Below are 18,396 nucleotides of genomic sequence, written 5' to 3'. Positions count from 1 at the left end.
AAACATTTTCTCAGCGCAAAAAAAAAAAAATACTGACAGGGCACCGCAGTGTTGCGACACGTTTCCTTCTATTGATAAATTATGCACACTGTATGCGAGAGTACTCCCTTCCTGCCAGAAAAGTAGATGCGGGATCTGCTTTTGCGAAAAGGATCTTTGCCGGAAAGGAGTTACTCCTTTGTCGTGTGTCACTGCGCCCGAACGCCTTTCCGAAAGATGTCCCCTTGTCTAAAGGACTTCAGGGTGCCCGTGTGTCAGGGGCATTAGCTTCTTTACGGCCTTTTCTCGTAAAGGAGTTGACCCCGCCCTGTCTGCTGCCAGTGTTTTTTTTTTTTTTTTTTATTTACATAGTTCCTGCAACGCCGTAGTGGCATTACTGCAGGGGGGTATACATAAGAAGTCATAGAAAACATTTCTGCGATAAGACGCCAAACATAGTGAAAAATTCAATTATAACAACATATAAAAATAAAAAATATTTTAGTACAATATTTCACATGACAACAGGTACCAAAAGAGAAGTACCTATGTCACAATTTCACAACGATGAGAAAAAAGCGCTGTTGTCACTCAAGTTCACTATACCTTCGGGAAGTTCATTCCAGTCTCTAATTGTTTTTAAAAAGAAGGAGTTGGCAAAAGTAGTGGTTTTGTATGCGTATTCTTGTATTTTATGTGAGTGTTGGCATCTTGTGGAACGATATGTTGGTGCTAGTAGGTATTCAAACTTATTAATTCCTGTTAGGTTATAATATATGCTATGCAGAAGTTTTAATCGAAGTTTCCGTCTTCTAGATTTTAGAGTTTCCCAGCCTAATATGGCCTTTATTTCTGACATACTAGCGAATGGGTCGTAGTTGTTGCTGACGAAACGGGCTGCCTGGTTTTGGACTTTTTCTATTGTTTTTGCAAGATACTTTTGAGCCGGGTCCCAGATAACACAAGCATATTCAAGTATAGACCTGACAAGAAGGAAGTAAAGAGTTTCTTTCACCTCTTTTGTTGCACAGTGAAAGTTTCTACGAATAAAAAACAACGTTCTACTAGCCTTTGAGATCATTTGGTCTATGTGTCTGTTCCAATGGAATGATTCTGTCAAGTAAATTCCTAAATATTTACACTCGGGCACTTTTTTGACTGCCTCGCCATTAATACTGTATGTGCACTGGATTTTTGAAATGTTCTTTGCAAAGCTGATGTGGTTGCACTTCGAGATATTTAAGCACATATTCCACGTGGAGCACCAATGTGTTACCGTGTTTAAGTCATCTTGCAATAATTCAGTGTCTGTGATTGAAGTAATGTGACGGTAGATGACGCAATCGTCTGCGAATAATTTTATGCAAGATTTTATGTTATAGGCTATATCATTTATATAAACCAAAAATAACAGCGGACCTAGAACGCTACCTTGTGGCACGCCTGAGGTCACGTTTACATATGAAGACGTTTTAGAATTTAAAACAACACACTGTTTACGACCACTTAAGTAATTCCGTAGCCAGGTTTGCAGCTTAGCATTAATATTCAGTGAAGCCAGTTTAATATCTAACAGATTATGTGGGACCGTATCAAATGCCTTGCGAAAATCGAGAAATAATGCATCAACAATGTTGTTACGGTCAAGCGCAGTCAGTACGTCATGCTGAAATTCAGTTAGTTGTGTGACGCATGAACGACCCTGCCGAAATCCATGCTGGGAGCGGGCAAAAAAATGAGTAGATTCGAGATATTTGAACAATGCGCTATAAATAACATGTTCTAATAATTTGCAACAGGTTGAAATTAAGGATATGGGACGATAATTTTGTACATGTTTTTTGCTTCCTGCCTTGTGTACAGGAACCACATTGGCTGTTTTCCAATCCCTTGGAATAACGCCGGTGTCTAGAGACAACTTGTACATTATGCATAAATATTGTGCAATAATAACGTGACACTTTTTAAGTACATGAGATGATATACCGTCAGGCCCTGTAGCCTTAGAGGTGTCCAGAGTACGCAGCAGACTATCCAAACCAGCGTAATCGATTTCAATTTCCGCCATTTCATTACCAATATTTTTTGAAGGTAGCATTGGAGAGTGTTCAGTTCTTTTTGAAAACACTGACTGAAAATAGGCGTTAAATGCTTCAGCTTTCTCCAAGTCATCCGTTATAGTTTTTTCCTGGGTTAAAAGGTCAGGGATAGCTGTGTCGTCTTTTCTGTTGCTCTTGACATACTTCCAAAAGAATTTTGGATTACACTTCAAGTCTGTGTTTAGCTTGTCAAAGAAGACACGCTTTGCCTGTTTTAGTTTTAACTTAAGCTCTTTGTTTACACTTTTGAGCTTTGTTTTATTTAGTGCTGTTCTCTTTTTAAGAAACCTTTTATGGGCATTCGCTGCTTTTCTAACAAGTTTGCGTATCTCAGAGTTGAACCAGGGTTTGTGCCTCTTTCTGCATCTTAGACACCTCTGAGGTACGTACATATTCACCAGCTCTGTAACCTTGTCACGGAAAATTTGCCACAATTCATCCATGCCGCATGACTCCGATATGCATAAAAAAGTGGGATAATACAAGACCAGCTCTTCGGAAATGGCATTAAAGTCCCCTCTGTCGTACATGAAAACATTTCGAGGGGTTTGCTTACACGCAGGTATTCTAGAAACGTTTAACTCTGCAACAACGCAACTATGATCACTAATTCCTGGACATACGTTTGTGTGAACAATAACATTTTCGTCATTGCTTAGTAAAAGATCTAGTAAAGCGTTAAACCGAGTTGGTTCGTTCACATATTGTTGTAGCCCATAGACGCTCATTAGTTCTGAAAAGGCAGAACAATTTCGATTTTTGTGTGGGGCTACACAGTCGGAATCCCATTTCATATCGGGCAGATTGAAATCCCCTCCCAGTATTACGCAGTGAGATATTTGTGATAGTATGTCGGAAAGTTGAATCAAAGATTCATTGTTGTGGTCAGGTGGGCGGTAAAACGATCCAAAAACGATGTTGTTTCCCTGGGGAAATTGGACGCGGCACCATACTGATTCAGTTTCATTATCAAAAACAACTTCTTCGCTGGCAAGGCTACTTGAAATTAAAAGAAACACGCCACCACCATGCCTGTTTCTATCTTTACGGTACACTGTAAAACCTGGCGGAAATATTTCTACATCCAATACTGTGTCGTCAAGCCATGATTCGGTACCCATAACGATTTGCGCTTTCACCGTTTCAAGTAAGATTGTAAACTCATCAATTTTGTTTTTTAGGCTTCGACAATTGACCACCAACAATACTGGTGTAAAGCTTTTTGTGATGGTATATTTCCCATTTGTTCTTAAGCTAGAATGATCATGTCATTTCCGCCCCAATATCTGAGCATGCGCCCGAAGAGGAACTGGTTGGTGCATGTCAGTATCCCAGGCAAATGCTTGTCCATTGATTACCAGCTTATCGTAACTTAAATGTACACGATTTTTCTTGTCGAGCTGTTTTTCTTTACTGTACTTCCAAAGCTGCCGGCGTTTTTCTTGAACTGCCTTGCTGAAGTCTTCTGATACGCTGTATGACGTCCCCTTGAATCTGTATGCATTTCGCAGAACAGATTCTCTTGATTTCGATCCTGAAAAGCTAGCAATTATTGGACGAATTCTTTCTGTTTTGTAGGCCCCGAGACGATGAGCCCTTTCTATTGCTATATTTTCCAGCTTTAATACATCCGTACAGACAGACTTAACTAGATTTTCGGATTCTTCCCAAGTTTCCTTTGGATGACTATCTGGTATTCCAAAGAATACCAAGTTTGTTCTCCGGCTTCTGTTTTCTAAGTCGTCTAGTTTGTCAGCGAACTTCTTTTCTGTTTCTTTTTTTTTTGAAGTGTTCATGTGTATTTTATGTTTCTTTTGTCTAATATTAAGTGTTATTTGTGTTTTATGTTTTTCGCCAGATGTTGAGTGTCGTTTTGCTCTGTTTTTACTTTTTTTTCCGTGTTCGTTTCGTCTACCGCGAAGGGAGCTGTGTGTGACCTTGTGTGTCGGTGCTTGCCGGGAGGGAGAGAGACGAAGGACGCTTTGCGCCTACGCTCGCGCAGCCGTCGGCGGTGTGTGTGCGTGTGTAAGTGCGTGACGCTTCAGTGCGAGCCCGCGAAGAGTGCGTCATGGCTTCCCCCCTTCGATGCGGACGCTGGAGGTGCTGGGGGGTCATTGACCCACTGACGTCAGACCATCTGGCTGTGCTCTGCTCTCGGCCGTTGTCGAAGAAGCCCCGCTGCCTTTACCACCATGGCTCCTGCGCGAGGCCAGCTGAAAGCAGCTATATGCTGCCGGCCAACGCCATTCGCAGCCAATTTGGGTCGGCCTCCCTGAGCACTGGAGAGGCCCGGCGTCGCGCAACGTTCCAGCTTCATCATCGAGCCAGAAATGCGGGGCCTCCGAAGCACAGCCGAGGCAGCGTTCGTCGGACTCGCTGCTTAACAAGACCAGCAACGAGCCATCAGTGAGCCCCCCCTTCCGGTACCTCTGACCTCGCACTCGGGCATCGCACAGAGCGGACACTGTCACGCCTTTCCGCCCCTCCGCGCACTGGACGCTATCCCCCTTTCAGCACCAGGAACACTAGTGCCACGTTGCTGTGCTCCCTTCCGCAGTTATTTGTATAGTGTCATGTGTTTACTTTGTGATTTATGTTTTGTTTCTCATTTGTGATCTTTTTTTTTAGCAGCAGTAACAGGGCTGGACTGAGGTTAGCTGTCGCTCATAGCAGTGTCATTTTAACTGCATGGGTGACGTCCGGCTGCCTTTTGCGGACCGGTAAAGGGCAAATTTAGGAGAGGGGGATATGGGAATTGAGGCTAGCCCGCTGCCTTTGCGCGGGCTTTGCCGCCTTTTCTGCCGTTCTCATGTCCCGACATGTCTGCCCTCCTTCGCTGTCTGCCGTGGTGGGAGAGCGGAGTGACGTTTAACTCCCTCACCCGGTAGCGGATGTTGACGGTGGCGCCGCGCGCGGGGACTCCCAAGAGAGGTTTTCGCGCGCTGCGTCGGGGGCGGTCAGATACTCTCCGGGACAGCAAACGGTGAGCCACGCTATCTTTTCGTCCGTCGACTCCCGTCAGTCGGGGGCTCGTCGGACTTCGCTGACGGCGCCTCGCGCCCAAGGCGAACGCTCACCCGCTGTTTGCCCCGCTGCGTACGCACGGCCGAAGGGCGGTACGGTGTCCTAGTGCGTGGCCTCGCTACGCCGACCCGTCTCCCTTCGAAGCCAACGCGAGCGCCTTTGCCCTCGCTCGAGCAACCGGGCCTTTGCTCCGGTGTCTCCGTGGATCAGCTTTACCGCGGAGACGTGCTCGTGGCACCCCTGTGTAGTACTTTGTGCCCGTGGCGTGGATAAGCCTACTTGCTTTCCCGCCGCGCCTATTTGCAACGGGCTGTACTGCGTTTGGTGTTGCCACAATAAAGTGTTGCGACTTGAGCAGTATCGTGTTCCCGCCAAGGCGACGGTTAACGCGTGCCCTGCGGCTCGCTAAGACCGGACCCACGCTGGTGGCCGTACTCCTTTGGGATACGGGTACACCACAAACCATAGACGCAATAATTGCAATTTTCTGTAAAGCGTGCTTTGCCTGTAAGGCTAGTATGTGCTTGGAAGAAGCCGAAAACGCAAAAATGGGCAGGGCCAGTGAGCGAAGAGGGGGCTGTCGTTGTGGCGTGGGTACGTGAAAGTAACGTGCACCTAGGCTGTCTATGTTCTCACATTCAAGGTTCTGGTCACGAGCTCCCCGGTGTACTGGAAATTAATGACGTGGAAGGCTCCTTTGAACAATCAATGAAGGTAGCTCTTGTACGCAGGGTGAGAGAGGGGAATGTTCGCGCGAGGATTTTTACGCTCTTAAAATACATACATACATACATACATACGTACATACATACATACATACATACATACATACATACATACATACATACATACATACATACATACATACATACATACATACATACATGTTTAGAATGTTTCGAATGGTAGTCTGATTGCTGTTTCTCACTTCTGGACCTCTTCCTGCATGCCAACATCACGTCTTCTTAAATGTCTCAGTGAACTGATTGCGATTCTGGCACACGAGCAATGTTATTGGAGGAAATGGAACATCGTCGGGATGTGCAGGCTGTAATTCGTCAAAAACAGAACTCAGATTTTAGAAGTCGAGTTGCCACTAGCCAAAATATTATGAAATTTCAGGTACCAATTTGGTCGTTTCATCATCGCTGTACAAGAGGCACAAAAAAGAACTCCTATTGGGGATATTCGGCCAATGACTATTCGTACGAGTATATGTGGTACGTATTAATTTTCCAAATTTCCTTCCATATACACAATGCGGCTACGCAGCTTTTTAGCGATAATGCCCCAACGAAGAACGAAAGAGACTGCAAGATAGAACGTAGACATGGTGATATAATACATATCATTTTTTGGATATTTTTATTGTCCTCCTTCTCGGTTAACGCTTTCTTTACGCAACGACTTTTCAGTACGTGTGACACGTAATACTACAGAACCAAAAACGCGGCATTTCCCCCATCATCAATAAAGCAAGCTTTAAGAGAGCCATGAAGAGTATGTTGTGTTTCATTAGTTTTATCAATACGGGAATATATGATGAAAAAGCTCGCTTGTATACCTTCGATGTTGAAAGGACACTAAAGTGGAAAACAATTTTTCGCGCATTAGTAAAGTAGAATTTCACAATCTTCACAACATAACTCTTAACGTGGCACGACTCTTGGAAAGTGAGAAAATACGTGAAAAGAAAATGTGGTTGGCGACACCACCTTGCGATTCCCGCACCATGACGCAAAAATTTTTAAGGCGTATGCTTGGTCCTAAGTACACTACAATCGTTAAAATGAAGTCCGTAGTAAGCTGTGGGTGCCATTGACTTAGCATACGAAGTTTTAGAGAGCTTCATTGAGCTAGGGCCGCGAGAATACCGAAAGTACATTTTGGCATTTCTTACACTACGCGTGGAAACTTGGGAAAAAATTCAGAAATGAAATTTCAACCATAGTTATCTCCGCTTGTAAAGAACCTGCAAACAAAAAAGGGTTATCAAAACGGCTGCTAACCTAAAACACACAAAAGAAAAGGCCACAACACCGTAAAAACATGAATATTTAACAACCATCAGCCAAACATACGACAGAACAAGAAAGTATAACAAGAAGAAAATAAAAGGCTCTTACCCAGAACAAAATCGAAGGCAACAATTTAAGACGTCACGCACACTGCTTCGTCCTGTTATTAGCATTTGCACCATGCATATTTGCCCAATCTTTCCGGGCAGCAGAGCTCAGCAATCATTGCCAGGGACGGTATTGTGCTATCCCATAGCAGAGTACAAAATACTCTGAATCGTTAAGCACTCTTAAACACACAGCCATCTTCTTCACTGCGACGGCTTTCCACTATCCCTTAGTAGAAAACCAAGTACTCTAAATTGTCAAACACTTTTTAAACACATTTTTTTTGTTAGTTCGCTAACATGGCATACTAAGACAGCACAAAGCCCTCCCATAGTAGAGTCATTCGTACTACAAGTTGTTGAACATTTCATCTAAACGCTAAGGGCATTTGAAAAGTCGTCATGGAAGTGGGGCAGCTTCATGCTCTCTCGTTGTAGTCCTACGCACTCTTAATTGTCGAACATTTTATGTACACACACGCACCTCTGCTTCTTTCGAAATATTGGCGTGACGTAAAATATCATCACAGATTCAGGCTTCGAAGAAGAGCGGAGCCGCTGGCCCGGGAGTAAAGGGGCGAGCGAAAGGATCGTTGTTAGGGCAAAGACTTGAGAAGCAACTTTTCTGAGGCTGCAGTAAATGTGGCTGCACTGAAGTACTAAGGGCTAGATGAGGACCTTGCGAACACGTTAGGACGGGAATAACGGGCACGCCGTCTTACTGTTTGAAAGCATTCGATGAAAGGGAGCAAGAATTAAAAACATATCAACATGCGCGCTTTGAGAGGACTTCCACGCTTCGGCGTTCGTGGCATGCAGACAGCGAAAGGGGTTTTTTTGGTCCACCACTCCGTCAGGCTTCGGCTGTATAAGCGCTTTTTCAGGGCTTACGGTGAACTTATTTCGACATAGGAACCGATAACGATGGAAACATTCATTTTCAGTTTAACTTAGTGTATATGTTTTCTTTAGAGCCAATCCTGTTTTGGGGTAGTTATATAACCAAGTTTTTGCAGTGGTAAAGTGCTCACTGACGTCGAACCCTACGGCAGATAGAAAACATAAGTCAAACGCAGCGCTGCAAACGCTCACCCTGTCCGCACCAAGAAAATGTAATAATGAAGCTACTGGGGGTAAAAAGTGATGCGTACATAGGCTTGCTAAGGGTTACGTATTGAGAAGGGTGGTGCTGATCGCAGTGTCCCATTCAAGCTAACATTTGTCGGGTTGGTAATACAACAAGCCTCCTGCTTAATGCACGAACGAAGATGAAGCAATGACTTGCTTCACGTATAGCAGCCTGCCTTCTGTCCCAGGATTCTTGAGGTATATGTGACCAGTACAGCAGTTATTAGAATGCATGATAGGTGCTGATGTGTCACCTTTTCCAACCAAATCTTGGGTGGACCTAACAGTACCAGTTACGCAAATGTGGGGCAGCTCCGGCTGTGTCAAATTACGCGGAAGCTATAGCCTCTACGTTACATAATTATGGGGCGATGCCAACATTTGCACCCCCACCTCATTACGCTTATGTTTGTGCAGATGTATGCGCTTGTGAGTTCTCGTTACGGATATTAACATTCAAGTATGCTTTTTATTATGAAAGTACAGCAACGTTTCTGGCTGCCTCGTTTTATTCTACCTTTCAGTGGAAATTTTTGCGAGTTATCCGCAAACAAAAACATTGTGCGAGATAACAGAAGCCAGCAAGCTTGCACCTAAAATGAACACGGCCAAATGCCGGATATGCGGTGCCAATCACACGAACACTGTACAATAATGCTCTAAATGCAGGTGCTTGTTGTAATTGACGTGTAGCCCTTAAAAGTTCTTAGCTCAAGTATATCCAAAGCTTCTATATCTTCCTTTACTTACCTTCTTTCTTTTTATCTCTTTCTTTTCTGCCTCTATAGTTACAAAGTACACCGAAAAAGAACACCCGCTCTAGCAGCTTTCCAGCTTATGTCTTCTTCGCTCGCGCCAAAGCGCACACCTCGACGAGTGATGTAACACGGCGATAATTTAAAGTAACGTAAACTTGGAATAATTTTTTTCACTCAGCTTTACATTTTTCTGTTATTTATCTGAAGCCGAGTGATATCAGCCAAGTTTATTGCAGTATTTCGTAATATTATTTGTGATTGCGTAAAAGATAGCTAGCTCTTTTGCAGCCTGCTTCAGTTTGGTCAAAACCAATGTTCGGTCCCTCGTATGACCAACAGGTTAACTTGTCGGTAGGGATTCGTGATAACCAACGCTTGGCAAAAAAAAAGAAAAACTGACTTGAAAGCGAAGTCAGGGCAAGACAAACGCCATGTTGTCCAGTTGTGTTCGTGTTAAGCTGACTTTGTTTTGTCTCCGTGTCGCTTCGCCTGTATTGCCAAGGTACTTTCGTAATTTCCCTTTATTTGCGCTTATATGCTTGGCTGGCGTGAAGCTTTGAAGCACGGAGCTCTGCTTCAATTTATTTACTATTGAAGAGCTGTCGGCTGTTCCAAGCGGCCTTACACAACTTGTTTTTTCATTTGACCTTAAACATCTTTGTTGTGGGCCCTATTCACTGTGTACCAGAAAGGCTGAATTGCGTAACAGTTCTGCATCCCATATCTACCGCTCACCCTCACCGTGGTAATCTAGTGGCTAGGACGCTCGAAGGCTAACACGAAGGTCACAAGATCGAATACTGGCTACGGCGGCTGCATTTTTGATGGAGTCGAAACTGTTTGAGCTCCGTGTGCTTGTAGTTAGGTGCAGGTAAAAGAACTCCTGGTGGTCAAAACTTCCGGAGCCCTCTACTACAGATCTCTCGTAATCGTGGTTTTGGGATGTTGAACCCTCAATATTATTCATGTATATACGCCTAGATGAATGAAGGACTCCGATGAAATTGGCATTTTTGATTACGTGTGTCATGTTCCTGGAGCAAATCGGCGGCGACTGATGTGCCCAAAAGACATGGACACAAGAAAGAGCACTGATATACAGATGAAGCGCACTGTACTTCGTCTGTCTCTGTGGTCCTTCTTGTGTTCCTGCGTTTTGTGCGCATCAGTACTCATCAAGATGAATTACCTAGCAAGCCTAAATTGAAACCCTCCTGCAACATTCAGTTGGTTTCAGTGTTTTTAAAAGCCAATTTTCGGCACCTTATATTTGTGATGCTGCCGTGGCAGCACAAGGTGCCATTTGAGAGGGCGTAAAAAGAGGTTTTGTTCGACAAATTTTTAAACTTGTGCTGCCAACGTGGCAGCACAAGGTGAATTAAAGCCCGAGGCGAAAAAAAATAGATGAGCTGAATGAATGATTGAATTTCATGAACTTATAATTGCACGTTGATATACTCAGCTGTCGCAAGCTTTCAAAAGGTAATATGTAATATTGGCTGAACAATGAGGCAATGTGATCGTAATTCCCTGAGTGAGACATAATTTTAAGTGCCCAATTTTTTAGTTTGATAACTGTATTTATAAAGTTTTTATACGCCCATCCCCACGACTTGATACAATGCCTTGAGTGGCCGTAGATAAAAGCAGAATACATAAACCAGAATATTGGTAAGTCAAAGTACTGACGGGCTAATGTTAGACCGTAAAACCCAGACGCTAATCTAGAGCATACGCTGTTAATGTGTTCTTCCCATTGGAGGTGTTTGTAATCTGTTTGGTTAGCCCACAGAACATACCCGAACAATCACAGTCATTGTGAAAACAATGTGCAACTACCACCGTCTGCATGTTCAAAATTGTACCTCCTTTCAGCGAGAATGGGTGCATAAACTAGAATTCAAAATTTGTTATCAACAGACGTTGTATAGTAGTTGTACTTGGAAAAATTCGATAGCTTAACGGACACTGGGATGATAGTTATGAGAAAAGATTCCTGAAAGTTCCTTACGAACATAATATTCCTATCTGGTTCAAGAATAAATGTAGTTTCGCACGTGCCCTTTCGGTTACTCGTCGTGCTAGAACTACCGGAAATGTTTACTCTACTTAGATAACAAAAGTACTGTTTGCAATTAGTGCTACTCTTTATTGTCGAAGTTTCCTCTTTGCGAGGAACATGATGTTTACGCTCTAGCAAGTGACCCCTTCTAGCGGGCTATAGGACAGCTTGAGCGTACCTGATTTTAGTACTCTAGTCATTTTAAAAGCTGTTAATCACAACCGTAATCTCCTCAACTGCAGCCTAAATTCGTTAATGCCCCCCCCCCCCTTCCAGTATGGTGCTTGACTTAGGAGAGCTGTACATATCTAAACGAAAGAGCCGGATCTAAATTTAACGTGATGTTAAAGGTAAAAGACCATCTTTCATGCCCCGTTGGTTCATTTTTGCGTAATAACTGTCTACACTTGCGCTGTAGATACTTGTTCCGTAAGATATGTTTCGTGGCTTCCTGCTACATTCAGTGGCGCAGTAACTTTTTCCGGCATGGTCAGCTCACCTCCCTCGTTCTCATTTCAAGGCGCATGTTGGGAATGTTAGTGCGTCTTCTCTTAAGAGTTGAGAAAATAGGAAGGGACGACAGAAGGTGGCGAGGGCATCAATCGTTGTCTTTCTCCACTTTTTCCTATGCAAACGCAAAAGGTGACCCTTTTTCGCGCAGCCAGGTCGTTGCAATACCAGCAAACTATTGTAAGCTCCCTGCATTTTCTCCAACGAAGACTTGCAAAAATTTTCCACCAGTGAAAAAACACATACGCCAAGTCTGTTTCAACCCTTTATGATGCCCGTCTTCTTTACACACTCGCTGCCCAAAGCCTTGTAAAAATTGGGCCATGTTGGTCTTTTTTTTTTCGGGACGTGGCTTTGGCAGGTAAGTTAATGGGGTTGAACTTATACGTACGCGCGTATGATCAATGCAGTGTTTAAAAAACGTTCCGTGTTATGGAACAATGTTCGAATCAATCATACCTGTTTTCTTGATTTACTGTTGGAACTTGTGCCTGAAACGCCATTTTCCGCAAACGTTGTCAATAAGGCGGCGCTCAGTTTGGCATAGGCATAACGCACGTAAGGGCTAACCAGTACGCCGGGTAAACAATGTGTGGGGTTTCGGTCAAACAGTTACGAGGTAGCCAGTGGATAAACTAAGATGACGTATACTCATTAACAAAGTGCGCGTTAATGAGCACTAGTCCAGAAGTCTGCCGCTGAAGTCTACTGTACGTACCATGTAGGGCAGGAGTCCACTTCTCGTTTGTGAATGTCTAGCTCCATATAATGCGTCTTTAGAGTCCCTTTCAATTTAACCCTGCCAGAAATGTGTTTTGCAGAGTTAAGTATTGCTGAGTGATGTACAGTATTTTTGTTTCTGAGCTTCTCTCGTGACCACTGAGTGTAAACAAGATGTTCATATTTTTATTACTCCGGCTGTCTGGTGATCTTACTCGGGAATACAAGCAGGGAATGTTGATGGTTGGGAACAGTGTTGCGGAATATGGGTACCCATTTCATTATAATTTCATTCCGGGGAATTGGCACTTGCCGCAGTTCTGTTACTTTCAATTCCTCGGAATCAAAAAAAGAGCCCACTCGAACTGTGGGAAAGCCATTATATCTCGATATATCATAAACGTAGGAAATGCATCATCATAGCTTTAATGAGCTATTAATGAGTGACCCATGAAGTTTGTGTCATCAGATGCATTAAGAACTGTAAAAGTACGCAAAACACGTAACCACGGTCAAGGGATAGTAGCTTGGTGCATTACACAAATACACTACTAGATCTCATAGGGCAGTTCTCCCGCGACCTATAGTATTCCTTGGTCAGTACAATCTTGGGTAAAGCTAGTGAACAGTCGGCAACGTAGGCATTTACTTGTTTCGAACATATTTTACTACTTTCGCAGTGTCTATTTACTACATTCAGCAGATAGAAAAGCTTGAAACTTTTGCCGTCACTAACAGAGAACTTTTTTCGGCCTTTTTAACTAGATAACTACTAAGCCACATAGGCTGCCTGCTTTCTCGTAAACACCACTGTATATTTTGCAGTAATCGTGACACTCTTTAGGAAAACTTTGTCATCATCATCATGAGACTGGCCACGCCAAGTGCAGGACAAAGACCTCTCTCATTTTAACCAGCCAACTCGGTCCTCTACTCACTGCTGCCACTTTATATCGACAAACTTTCTTATCATATCCGCCCACCCAACTTTCTGTCTCCCCCTCACCAGCTTGCCTGCTCTTGGAACCCAGTATGTGACATAGAAGTTCTTAAAATTAACTAGAGGGAATTCTGGCAGTGCGATTGGTGAGCGACCATGGAAATGATGGGTAGTAAACGCATCTTCCTAGTCTTTGTACTTGCAGGTGGCGAATCGCACTAGGAAGGGGGGCGGGGGGGCTTCTTTTATAGCTATGTTTCGGTTTTCTTTCGAAGGAAAGAACGAACCCTTTTGAACTGCTTGACGCGATTTGAAAAGGTAAGCCTAAATAAATAAGGTAATGAAGCGCAAACACGGAACTTTGCTTATTTTTGTTTCAAGACAAAACAGCTCCAAGCCACACGATCGCACACGGAACCTGAAGTACGAAGATTAGGCAAATTCGGGTACTACCCATCATTTCCGTGCTCACTGAAGCGCATGCATTGCAGCTCCCCTAGACACCTGTGCTTTGTCGTTCGCCAAGCTTTCTGCGCCTTTCTTGATTTTTGGCTAAGCAGCCTTGAGAAAATTGGCAAGCTTGTTTGACAATGATTATACGTTTGAAATAATACTTAGAACATTTATAATATTCATAATCACTTGGGCTGTACGTCCCAAAATCGCAATACAGTTGGCAGCAACGCCGTAACGCATGGCTCCGAAAATTCGAACCACCTCGTTATCTTTAATGGACACCAAAATATAAGTACAATGGTCTGAGGACCGGCATTTAGTCAATAAAATTGCTACTGTCACAACGAGGATATATTACCGTGGCGTTCGGGTCAGCTGTCCAGCACCATATCGACTATACCATGGTGGTGGGCACTGTCATCGCTCTTTGATAAATTAAAGCTTGAAACGAGACATCATGTTGTAGTCTTGTAGAGGCAGATGCCGTATCTGTGTCTTGAACTGCTGTCCCCTCCTCTTGAAGCAATACGTGAAATGTCAACGTTTGTCATGTCATTCTTCGTACGGGTGCATGCATCGTTAATTAAATTACGTTTGTTTACAATCACACACCGTCAGGCACAATGATCTCGACCATTGTTCGTTCCCTTCCTCAGATTTATAAAATGGGACAATCAAGAACACGAACACTGATCGTACCTCTCTCCTTGACTTGTTCAATGCAGTCAATCATCAGAAAGAAACATTCTCGACACATATCCGACATTGAAGAGATACCAAATCTTTCGATGCGTATTTTTTAACCTCTACGCATAATTTGCTTGTTCTGGCAGCACATTAGCTGCAGATGAATGACACAAAAGTGAAAACATTTGCTCGCATATAGAAGTAAGTAATAATACTACAAAATACAAAACTTGCACCGTTATACGGTCACCTGTGTGCTATCTCTTTCACAACGAGCATCGGAACCCATCATCATAAAATTTACAATGAAGGCCAGCTCGTATGTTTAAAGACTTGGACATCAGACAGGACCTAGGATACAGTGAAATAGTAACGCACTTCATTGTATTGCAATTAATGCTCTCGTTCGCGACCTGACATTCCCAACTCGACACCGTAGGCACCAGGCTCCCATAGTGTACATAATGAAGAAACACACACATACACAGACAGAGAAACAGAGAGACAGGTAGATATGTAGATAGATAGATAGATAGATAGATAGATAGATAGATAGATAGATAGATAGATAGATAGATAGATAGATAGATAGATAGATAGATAGATAGATAGATAGATAGATAGATAGATAGATAGATAGATAGATAGATAGATAGACAGATAGATAGACAGACAGACAGACAGACAGATAGATAGATAGATAGGTAGATGGATAGATAGATAGATAGATAGATAGATAGATTGATAGATAGATAGATAGATAGATAGATAGAGAGACAGATAGACAGATAGATAGATAGATAGATAGACAGACAGACAGACAGATAGACAGACAGATAGATAGATAGATAGATAGATAGATAGATAGATAGATAGATAGATAGAAATTGCTAGCTGATTCACTCCTGTTAACTTAGAGCTAAACTGCCTTCTTGCGCCGAAAAAGTGCCCGAAATGCCAGCCTGACGCGCACCTGTCTAGTAGCACACAGACTTATTTGATAAACGGAATAAACTTTACGAAGGATAAGGAAGCCATGCAAATGCTTGAAAAAAAAAATCAAAACCTAAAGATGCAGCGCCATTGCTCCCTACACGTACTCTTCGTGCCTTCTTATGAATAACTCAATATTTCATTTTGAACACAAAAGAATAAGCGGCAGTTCTTGCCGTCATTTTTGCGTAAAATTACTTTTCACCACATGAAATTGGCGGTTACTGCCAGGAAATATTAATGATGCCCTCGTCGCCCGAAGCGGACGTCTCGTACTTGCGCTTTGAGAGAAACGGAGCTCTTCAAGCACCAAGCTTGTGTCACATGTGTCTGAGTTACTGTTCGCTGAGCGTAGGTGCTATGAGCGTCATCGACTCCACGGTGGCCATCAGGTTTTGTTGAAGCGAAAACAATAGATGCCCAACAAACATGAAATTTGACCATGGCTGTGAGCCCCCCCACGTTGTCGAAAACGACTCAAGCAAAAAGTCATCATCAGTGCAGACGCCATCATGCACCATTATGACGTCACCGAATGTCAAAATTTGTGACGTCAGTATGATGCCATGGTGAAATTCACATGACGGAACATCACATAATAACATCGCGTGGCATTGTAACTTCGTCAAATGTGGTCTGATCCTGTAGGAAATCGAGGACCAGGTGAGGTATCTCTGATTTTGAAGGAAGTGGAAGACTCAGTAACATTTCAACATATTCAGAAAGGGGTTAAGACAGGTTCAGTACATCAACTGAGATGGCGAAGAAAAGATGGCTTTTAGCTTCGAGCCGTTTTGGTTGATAAATAAAAGACCCTACTGGGCTTTATGGAAGAGGGGTGCATCCAAATCATGCATCCAAACATGCATCCAAATCTGAGTACCGGGGCCTACAGCATTTTCGCCTCTATTGAAAATCCAGCTGCCGAAGCTAGGATTTATTCCCAAGACCTGCGGGTCAGCAGCCAAGTACTTAGCCACTAGACCACCACGGTGGTTCTAGAAAGGGGGTGAGGTGCCCGGTATGCTTAACTTGGGAATAAGAGGTTTACAAATCTTGTATAATAGCTCTATTAGAATGTTTACCATAGGGTTTTTTCTCTTAACACGAGATTTTCAGACGCAATTATTTAAGAAAAAGGTTTTTTGACAATGAATACTGAGCTATGGGTCGTCCGGCCGGCCCAGGATGCCGCCTTATTCCAAGTACTCCGTGCTCATACTTGAGTCCACTAACACCAAGCTCCCGGCAGATTCTGCACAATGGATTGTAATTTTACCTTCGTGAGTATGTATAGCAACAGCGCCGAATGTACGTGCTCAAGACTCCATTTACACGTTGACACCGCGTGGTGTTTATTCCACACGAGCGCCGAAGGCAGTCGGTGAACCCAAGCTGCAGGCGACGCGTCCCTGACCTTGGTCGATCGTTTGTTTACGCTCCAAGTACGTGCGTCGGAAACGCAGCGTTGTAGGCGAAAATTTGTCGGTCGGCTCGTCACTGCTGCCAAGTTCCCCTCGCAATGTTTTTGCTCAAAATATACAAGTTCGTATTTGTAGCCGTTCCTTTGTTTAGCTTACTCGTGATATCGCATTTTATCACGCAAATAATGCGCGGACATATACAGATGTTTTAGATGCGGAGCATCTAATACTCGAGGCTTGTAGTGCGGCGCCGTCCGCAAGCTTCCTCCTCCTTCTTCCACCATCTGTGCATCCCTTCCTCCTCTACACACCGCGCGCGCTTAACTCCTCCACCATCTGTGCACCCTTCCTCTTCTACACACCGCGTGCGCTTCTCCTCTTCAGGAACATTCGCTAGCTGTATAATGTAGCGCGCATGCGCCGTCACGCTTCGAGAACATCGGCAGCTGACGCGCGCGCATGCGCCGTTGCGCTTCTCCCCCTTCTCGAACATTCGACAGCTGACAGTGCATGCGCCGTCGCGCTGTATATATACTCAAGGTCGGTGCTCGCTCGCTCAGTTGCCGCTCGTCGGTTGGTTTGTACGGCGCGTCGACGTCCAAGGTCGCGGTGAAATGAATTCCAACGAATCCACAAACACAATGATCGACGTCCCTTCAACCAGCACCGCCCTTTCGCATACGTGTGTACGTGTTCACTCATTTAACACCCCCTCCTACAACCACGTTAACCAATTTAGCCATCGACCCAAGTAAGTCGCAATTTAACACCCCATTTCACAACCATGTTAACCAATTTAGCCATCGACCTAAGTAAGTCGCACTTTAACACCCCGTTAACCAATTATGTGCTCCGCATCCTCCTCAGTGTTTCCCCGAGGGAAGCTGCGGGCAATTTTTTTTTAAATGCGAAGCATTTGTTCGCGAACTTCGGCGACTTTGAGCGTATCTATCTATCTAGCCGCCTATGACTTTTAGCTCTCCAGGCCGTTTCGAAATGGTATCGGTACCAAACTTAGTACGGCATAACATGACTGTATGAGGAACATATTTGACTAGTCATGACATGAAAATTATGACACGTATGTCATGAGTATCATGATTTACATTTCATGGTCTTCTAGCTCTTGCGGTGGTTTCGTTCACATGGCATGTTCCAAACTGGCATGGTATAATATGATTGCATGGTGAACACAAGCTACAGACCATAACATGAAAATCATGACATGTGTGTCATGCAAAAATATGACTACATTGCGCGCTCATGATGCGCTCGCGGCTGTCTCGCGAGAGTCACATATACTAAATTTGATATTATGGTACGGGAATGGTTGACGAAGGTTTGGGACTGGTGCAAACATGATAATTATTAGATGCGTGTCATGTAACTACATGACTACATGCCACGCTCATGATACGCTGGCGACCGTTTCGCTAGCTTCACTTATACTAAATTTGGTATTACGGGATGTGAATGCATGACAAAGGTATG

At 43.7% G+C, this 18,396-nt stretch overlaps 1 protein-coding gene across 1 annotated transcript in view; it reads right to left on the bottom strand.

Moving 5' to 3' along the window:
- Positions 1-486: 486 nt before the first annotated feature.
- LOC142788264 (uncharacterized) overlaps positions 487-18,396 on the bottom strand; it is a 77,287-nt gene continuing 59,377 nt past the window's right edge. The window contains exon 5 of the mRNA XM_075884870.1: positions 487-3,332. Within this exon, the coding sequence (XP_075740985.1) occupies positions 539-3,332 (2,794 nt within the window). The 3' untranslated portion in view covers positions 487-538. The remainder of the gene's footprint in view (positions 3,333-18,396) is intronic.

This window comes from Rhipicephalus microplus, unplaced genomic scaffold, assembly GCF_043290135.1.
Source record: "Rhipicephalus microplus isolate Deutch F79 unplaced genomic scaffold, USDA_Rmic scaffold_50, whole genome shotgun sequence".
Classification (NCBI taxonomy): domain Eukaryota; kingdom Metazoa; phylum Arthropoda; class Arachnida; order Ixodida; family Ixodidae; genus Rhipicephalus; species Rhipicephalus microplus.
This window is presented reverse-complemented; position numbering and strand designations above follow the sequence as displayed.